Here is a 9,494-nt window from a genome sequence, read left to right on the forward strand (position 1 = left end):
AGGACACCATAAAGACCAAATTTTTCTTCTTCTTTTGTTCATATTTTACATATAAACACATATAAAATTAACTAATAATATTATCAAAGTAATAATATTAATTAGTACATCAAATATACAATTACATGGTTACTACTACAATTAACTAGTTATTAATTTTAGTAGTTATTTGGGTTAATCTTGGGTGCCACCATAGGAGATTACCTATATTGGTAATTGGTGTTCTTGGAGGATCATCCATAGTTGAATAGCTCAAGAACTATAAAGGTAGGAGACCTTTGTAGTGCCCATATTAGCCTTATAGCAATGTAAGGAACTTTTGTCTTAAGATGGTTTAATACCATCTTTTATACTTTTCATTTGCATGCATGTAGATTTTGACCACTTTAAATTAATTTGTAATTTTAATATCATAAGATGAGTATTAATTTGGTCTAAATAACTAACAAATTGCTCATCAGCCATCATCAATCATCATCCATCACTACTATTTCTTTCTCTTGTTTTATAATGTTTGTTTGATTTCAGTTGATTTTATAATTTCTTTCCCCAAAAAATTAGTTGATTAGTAAATTAATACGATGCTATATTTGATTTGTAATTTTTTTTTAGTTTCTTACTTACAACACTCTTTTATAGTATCATTTTCATCTTCGATTTTCTTCAACAATACCAATCTCCTTCATCCATTTGAAAAGGGGAGCATCATGTTGTTGTGAAGAAGATGATGAAGAACAACCATCACAAATAATTTTTGAGTCGAAAAGCTTCTTATGACTTGGCAATACCCAATCTTGGAAATCTCAGTAGCATGTTATTGCTAGAGATTTGATGTATTTGTAATTTGTTTCTTTGATATGTTCATGTAGGACTAACTGAGGGTTAACAAGTTTGATAAATTTTTATGATGATATATTTTTGAGGAAGTGAAATATTTGTGATGTAAAAACAACTGGGAAAAACAGTTTGAATGGTATTAGAGGAGCCAGATACAAAGAAAGACGGTAAAGGGCCCAAAATAAAAGGAATTATATCACCCCTCAAATGGAGATTTACCAAAAAAAAAAGACTGTGAATTGAGATGTAAACCAGATCGGATCCGGTTTCCGAAATATGGATATTCAGATTTTTGGATTCTGGATTTCTGGATATCTGAATTATTTGGATCGCCAAAATTCATAATTTTAAAACTGGATCTCTGATCCGGTTTTGAAATCTAAACCGGATAGCCCTAACCAGCGCTGTCTGTGGTGGCTGGTGATGTCGTCGTGTTGTCTATGGGATGGTGAAGGTAGTGGTCCGGTGTTAGTTGGGATCATCTCGGTCATGGCGGTGATGGTGGTGGTGGTTGTGGGGGTGACGGCAGCGGTGGTGGTGATTAGGGGTGAGCAAAACCGGATATCCCATACGGTTTTTGAAACCGTATCGGATATCCGGTTTTTTAAATCTCCATTTTTAGTATCCTTATCGATGCGGTTTTTTCGTATATACGGAAACCGTATATCCGGTATCCGATTTTCGGCTTCACTTATGTGATTTAATATATTTTTTTTCTTTTCTATGTGTGATTGTTGGTTTTTTTCGTAACGTAAAAGTGTTTTAAAAAGTTATAAAAGTAAATAACTTATAAAGTTTAATACTAATAAGTTTTAATCACCAACATATTCGATATTTTGTGATTTATGTATATATTTTAATATTTTATTCTAAAAAAAGACAACCGTATCTGATACCGTAAACTGGTTTCATATTTTGCCAATCCTTATCCGATACAGTTTTTAAAGAACCGTATCGGATATCCGAAAATTCGTATTGGATATTCTGAAATCCGTATAATTAAATTCGTATAGCGTATCAGATATGTATTATAAAACCATATCGTATAATTTTGCTCAGCCCTAAAGGTGATGGCGGTGGGGGCAGTGGTGATGGTGGTAGCAGTGGATACACCAAATATCACCCTAGATACACTTGGTATTACTACCAGATTCATTTGGTATTACTAATTGATACACATGTATCCAGTAGTAATACCAAATGTATCCGGTAGTAGTACCAAGTGTATCTAGGTAGTTCGTACAGTTCGCACGGGATCCGGTGAGTCCAACTTCTTAGATGAGTGTGTCCTGCGAATCTCAACCATTGTATTTAAAGAACCAACGGCTCTAGTTGATACACGTGTCTAAATAAAGGTAGGCTGAGTATAAAAATAAGGAAGTCTGTCATTGAAGACTCATAATTGCATCAATTTTTTCTCTCTCTAGCAATCGTCTCTTTCTCTCTCTAATAAATGACGCAAAATTAACTAAAAGGGGCATATTATATCCTGTGAAAATTCAAAAATTTCCCTAACTACTTCTCTTTCCAAATTCCTCTAAAACCTTCCAAAATCATAACAAATTTTCACAAAAATTAACCGAAGAACTTCAAAAAATTAAGCGAAAAACTTCAAAAAATCTACATAATGAAGAGGTATCAATCGCTCTCTATTATCGTTTTTTTTAATTAAAGTTTTTCGCGATTTATGTTACTGCATGTTGTTCTTGTTTATGTTGCTGTTGTCATTTTTGTTATTGATTATATTGGAATATATGAAGAAATTAGGGTTAATGTGTTGCAGGAACTGCCTAATTGATTTTTTTTGCCAAAAATTAGGTTTAATTTTCATGTTGCTGTTGTTGATCATGGATTATATAATTAAAGTTTTTCGCGATTTATATTACTGCATGTTGTTCTTGTTGATGTTGTTGTTGTCGTTGTTGTTGTTGTTGATTATATTAGATTATATGAAAAAATTAGGATTAATGTGTTACATGAACTGCTTAATTGATTTTTTGCCAAAAATTAGGTTTAATTTTCATGTTGCTGTTGCTGTTGTTGATTATGAATAATTTAATTAAACTGTCAATTTCTTGTATGTTCAGTTTTTTGAATTTAGAAATTGAGAAATTAATTCTCGTTTTTTTTTCTCCTAGCAATTAAATTTTGTGAAAATTCATGTTTTAGTTTTCGCCTTAAAATTAGAGAGTATGATTTGTAGAAAATGAGTAATTAATGTTCGTTTTTATTTTACATGCTATTGATTTATGTCTTTTTTCAGTTCTTCATGTTCTGGTTTTCGCCAAAAACTCTGTATAATGCTCTTTTTTATTCTGCAATTGTGTTAGCACCATAGTTTAAAAACGCGAACATTGTTTGTTTAAATAGAGTAACAAAATTGTTTAATAAAAAAACAGTAACAATATTACTCTAACAAGGACACAATTTTTTTTTGTATTATCCGCTATGCTTAAAGAGCAGCAATGCTTCTATTACAGTGTTACTGTCACACTGTTACTATTACAGTATCAGTGTTACTGTATTATGATATTTAAATAGTATTATTTGATCTCTAAAAAACACTTCGACTTTAGTGTAACATTGTTACAACAATTGCTTCTTTTTCCATTTGACATTCCTTCTCACACTTCACCACCATCATTCCTTTTCAGTAATAGATGTTATTTTTATATTGTTACTGTTATTCTGATTTTCATTTTTGAAAAAACAATGTCAGGAAAGCAAAGTTGTCCGAGAAATCAGCTATTACAAAGAAGACTAAGGTGACAACATTAGAGAAGGCACTAACAAAGAAGGTGGAGAAAGAGAAGTTGTTAAAGCAGACAACACAGAAAGAAGACAAAGCATCTCATGAGGATAAATAAGTCTCTGAGGGATGTCCCTATAAATCTTTACTCGACAACTAGTTACTCGGGTTTATGATTTATGGAAATTTAGTAATTAATATTAGTGTCATATTGTTACAATAATTTTATAACTGTAGTTTTTATGTTTAAATATAATTATTTGAAATCTAAAAAAAATATTAGATGTTACTGAAACATGGGTGCATTCTTTTTTGAGATATCTTCATTTTCCATTTGTCACCCCTTATAAGACTTTACCGGCATCATTCCTTTCCACTATAATAGTTGTTATTATTTTATTGTTATTGTTATTCTGATTTTGAATTTTGAAAAAACAATGTCAGGAAAGCAGGGATGCCCAAGGAATCAGTTGTCACAAAGAAGAGCATAATTGCACCAATCAAAAGGGTGCAATCAGAGAAGCTGTGAAATCTAATAGCAGAGAAGGCAGGGAAAGATACTCATGAGAATGTGCGTTAGTCAATAGAAACTCCTGCAAAGAAGGCGCCTACTGAAAATGCACCTAAAGCAACAAATACTCCTACAAAAAAAGGTGTCAGTAAAAGAAACTAAGGTGCCTATAGAAAAGGTGCCAACGGAGAAGGTACCTAAACCAGCGACAATACCAACAGAGCAGGCAACAAAGGCGTCGATTTAGCAAATTAAAAATGAACCACAAACGACAATGAAAAAAGAACCGCAGATGACAATGCAGAAGGCACTGAAGAAGCCAACATAAAAGGTACCAAAAAAGTCATTGCTTAAGCTCCCAATGTTGCCCAAAGAGCCAACGGTACCAACGGAGAAGGCAGCAACTGCACCAACCAAAAAGGCAACGAAGGTGCCAACAGCTAAGGTAGCGACGCAGCCATCAAGGACGGTGGCAAAGGAGCCAACATAAAAGTTGCCCAAAGATGTTACTATAACAAAGGTGTAGCCTCAAAAGGCAGCAATGGCAAAATCTACAAAGGTGCCAAAAGAGGTGGCAAAGAAGGTGCCCGCAGAAAAGACATCTGTAAAACAAATTGAAAAGACGACAGAGAAGAAGGTAACAACCACACCTGTTAAGAAAGTTGTACCAAAGAAAGTTCAAGTGAAGGAGATTTCAGCGGCAAAGGAGCCAGTGACAGAAAAATCAGAAAAGGTAGTTAACAAGAAAGAGAACGAGAAGGTTACTGTAAAATAATACCGACAAAGGCAGTGCTAAAAATGAAGGTGTTGAAACAAAGAAACCAATGACAGCAAGAAAAAAGATACCTAGAAATAAGCTAATCACATCTGATGAAGAGGTGATGGAGATTATGAGGTGTCGAATGAGTCAAGCGACAAATCCAAAACGTCAATTAAGAGGGCTAAAACAGAGAAGTGACAGGCAAAGATGCTCGTGAAGTCTGAAGAAGAAGATATGTAAAAAAAGTAAGTATTTTTCTATTTATCAAAAAATGATGTTTAAAGTAACAGTGTTACAGTAATACGTGTACTGTATCATTGATACTGTAACCTTATTACTTTGAATTTCTCACTGCTGTTTGTTTACATAAACATTGTCACTCTCTTTAAGCAGTGGTGCTAATGTTGACTTGTTCATGACAGGTCGGATAAATACACAAATAAATGCAGGGCGCAGTCATTAGTTGATATTATGAGCAAGTTTTCTGCACAACAAAGCAGTTCCATTAGAGAAATTGGCTTTGGAGGACTAATGAACATGAAGATAACAGTAGTCCCTTCTTGGCTAACGGACCTGCTTGTCCAGGCTTTTGATCACAACAGTTGCAAGGTCAATGTTTCTAATATAGATGATACGACTCATTTAGTCGTAGTTATTTAAAGAGAATTTGTATGGTTTTAACGGTTTTAAGTAATGTGTGAAGCTTAATTGTAGGTTACTTGTTAGCGGGTTTTGATTGGCATATAGGTCGGTTCTAGAAGTTAAAGACGGAGTCCAAGTCCGGAAGTCCGATGATTAGTGGCCCTGAGAACTTATGAAGCCACCGTGCGTGAGAATTGGGGCGCACTATTCATGCGCGCATACGAAAGAGAAGAGGAGTTTGCCAACAGCGAAATTCGCGACTGACATTCGACGAAGGCGCGACCAAATCCCGACCTACATTTGACACCTGCTTGTTTCATGGCCGTGTATTCAGCACTTGTTTTTTTTTTTGGTGAAATGTGAGTCATTGTATTATATGTCAAAACATAAATGTATCATTTACAAGGATAATAGAGAGAGAGGCTCCCAACAAACTACCAAATTACATATCCTACTGCAAGCCAATATTCCTAAGCATAGCTAGGCTAACTTGGTCCATGTTTGGACCAGCTTTGAACTTGATACGTTTCCTGGCTTCCTCTTTAATCCGTTTAGCAACAATCTCAGGTCTGGTGATGAAGTTATTAATCCTTGTATTATTTCTCTGCAGCCAGACATTATAGCAGTAAGCATTCATCACCACTGCCATTATCTTCCACATAATTGACCCTGCATTACCTGCTACCATGTCATTGACATCAGGTATGGGTCTGCCAAGCCAAAGTTCCAGCTTACCTCTGATCCTGCTGCTGTAAGGACAGTAGATAAAGAGGTGTTCGTGAGTTTCAGGCATACTGTCACAGCAACAACAGTGATTATCATTGCTGCAACCAATTCTAAACAATTTATCTTTGATGTTCAGTGCTCCATGGAGAGTAATCCAGGTTATCATTGAGTGCTTAGGAGTATTCCAGTTATTCCAGACTTGCTTAGTCCAATCCTGTTTAGGATGAGGCATGACCAGCCAGTCATATCCTCCTCTGATTGAATACCCATGAACTTGAGCAGTCCAGGTATCATCAACATATCCATCTTTCAGTAACTCTTTTACTTTACACACATTTTTCCAGGACCAAGGGGCAGTTGCAGGAGGCTTATAGTTATGCAATTGCTGCTGTTTGATGTAAACCTGATTTATCCATCTAATCCATAGCCTATCTGCTTTTGAATAGACCCAATTCACCAATTTACCAATTGTGGCAACATTCCATAGCTCAGCTTTCTTTATTCCCAGACCACCTTCAGGTTTTGGCAAAGTAACCTTGTCCCAAGCAACCAAGGGCACTCTATGATATTCAGAACTACCATCCCAGAGGTAGTTCCTACAAATTGCTTCAATTCTTTTAATGACACTCTTTGGGATGATAAACATGGAAGCCCAGTAACTGTAGAGTGTATTTAGCACTGAATTTATGAGATATTCAGCACTTGTTAAAGAATCAAACAAGTTGTTTGATTCTTTACTTTAGTCGCTTTATTATTATTATTATTATTATTATTATTATTATTATTATTATTATTATTATTATTATTATTATTATTATTATTATTATTATTATTATTATTATTATTATTGTTATTATTGTTGTTATTGTTATTGTTATTGTTATTGTTATTGTTACTGTTACTGTTACTGTTACTGTTAGTGTTATTTTTATTGTTATTGTTATTGTTATTGTTATTGTTATTGTTATTGTTATTGTTATTGTTATTGTTATTATTATTATTATTATTATTATTATTATTATTATTATTATTATTATTATTATTATTATTATTATTATTATTATTATTATTATTATTATTATTATTATTATTATTATTATTGTTATTGTTATTGTCATTATTAAAGTTATTATTATTTTTATTATTATTTAATATTATTGTTATTTATTATTATTATTATTAATTATTATTATTATTATTTATTATTATTATTATTTATTATTTATTTATTATTATTAGTAATCAATACCAACATAACCAATAATTAGTAATCAGTACCAAAATATTAACTTTTTTCTAGGATAGGTACCAAATCGCCTTTTTACTCAATTTTTTTTTTTCTATTTTAAAGGTGCTTTCATCTAAGAGAGGGAGTTTGGAAGTGAGTTAGTGGAGATTTGTACTTGATTGATGCCTTTTTGGACTTTTTAGAGTAGGTTAAGATGAGATTTTCAGGCGACTTGGTACCTATTGTAGAAAAAAGTTATTATATTGGTATTGATTATTAATTATTGATTATGTTGGTACTGATTATGAAAAATGGTCATTATATTGGTACTCTTTATCAATTAACCCTTATTATTATTATTATTATTATTATTATTATTATTATTATTATTATTATTATTATTATTATTATTATTATTATTATTATTATTATTATTATTATTATTATTATTATTATTATTATTATTATTATTATTATTATTATTATTATTATTATTATTATTATTATTACTATTATTATTATTATTATTATTATTGAGTACTTTATTTCCTAATCTAGATTTTTACCTAATTACTATATAATTTATTATTAGAGTTTTAGAAAGGACTCGCGCAACTTTTAGAAAAAAATCCTATTATTGTTATTTTCAGACAATGTGCAACTAATCTTTCTTCTTGGATTCAAGCAATTGAAGCACTCTTAAATCGATTGTGAGTTTGATTGTTTTAGTTCCTCTTCTTGATTATTCTGAATTGATTAGTTCTTAATTATATGAATGTTGATTGATTATTATGAATTGACTAGTGATTGATTTCTCCATTCTATTGTTAGTATTGTTAATTGAATAGGATTTATTGATTAACTTTACGTTAGTAACAACTAGGAATTAATATTGAACGAGATACATTGATATAAGTACTTAGAAGCGATTCACATAAATATCTAATGTGCGGCTGGATTGTATGCATTATTTATTCTCTATCGAGTTCTCTATTTTATATTGCTGATGTTGAATTAAATCTTAAACTTGATTGTTAAGGTTGTTTAACAGTTAGGGTTGATTAAGAACGGAATTCATTTTAATTGACTATTCGTAAGGATAATTGGAATTGATAGAGTAATCAAGATTAGTAATTGAAACCGTCTTACACTGATCAATTGTTATTCAATATGGATATATGCTTGGCTCTAAGCCCCTTTTAAATCATTTGATACACCGAAAGTCATTAGCTTTATTACTTAATTTGCATTAGCTATTCATTTTAGTACGTTAGATAATCGAATCAACCCCCCTGTTACTACGATCCCTAATTACATTAGAGACTGACTTTTCCTACAATATTATTTACATAAATTTTTAATCTGGTTCCCTTGGGTTCGACCCTTATTTCCGCTTTACGACTGTTTAGTATTTGGATTTAAGTGATACAAATTAACATGATACAAATTGTTAATTTGAGGCATACGAGTTTAGCCTATCAAATTTTGGCGCCGTTGCTGGGGAATTGGCATTAATTAGTTTTTGTGTTTGAGTATAGGTTTATGTATAATACTCGTATTTCTAATCTGAACCTTAAGCCTTTCAATCCAGAGATTGAGCATACTTTTTTTAGGTTACAAAAAAATAAACGAGGTGCAATAGTAGTTGTTCCTAAAGGCAGCGAGTTTGACGATCTGCATTCCGATTCTGACAATTCTGAAATTTCTGAAGAATCCGAAAAGTCTTTGAATATGGTTATAGAGACCCGCACATTAAAGGAGCTTAAATCTCTAAATCTTGGTTCAACCATGTGCATCACTTTTGAACTAAAATCGGGTTTGATACATCAATTCCCAAGTTTCAGTGGAGTTGAAATTGAGAGTTTTCCCTTTCTCCTTGAAAGGAAACGCGAGAGACTGGTTAATAAACTCTCTTCCGCCAGAGAGTATCACTACTTCGGTAGGTATGATGAAGGTACTTTTAGAGAAATATTTTCCTCCCTCTCGATCAGCGCATCTGAAAAGAACTATCAGTAATGTTGAACAGCAAGACGGAGAAACT

The 9,494-nt window shown here is 32.3% G+C and overlaps 1 protein-coding gene across 1 annotated transcript; it reads right to left on the bottom strand.

Moving 5' to 3' along the window:
* Positions 1-5,950: 5,950 nt before the first annotated feature.
* LOC141631444 (uncharacterized) lies at positions 5,951-6,871 on the bottom strand. The gene has a single exon (XM_074444111.1). It carries the CDS (start codon positions 6,869-6,871, stop codon positions 5,951-5,953), a length of 921 nt encoding a protein of 306 aa, XP_074300212.1.
* Positions 6,872-9,494: the final 2,623 nt, after the last annotated feature.

This window comes from Silene latifolia, chromosome Y, assembly GCF_048544455.1.
Source record: "Silene latifolia isolate original U9 population chromosome Y, ASM4854445v1, whole genome shotgun sequence".
NCBI classification, from domain to species: Eukaryota; Viridiplantae; Streptophyta; class Magnoliopsida; order Caryophyllales; family Caryophyllaceae; genus Silene; species Silene latifolia.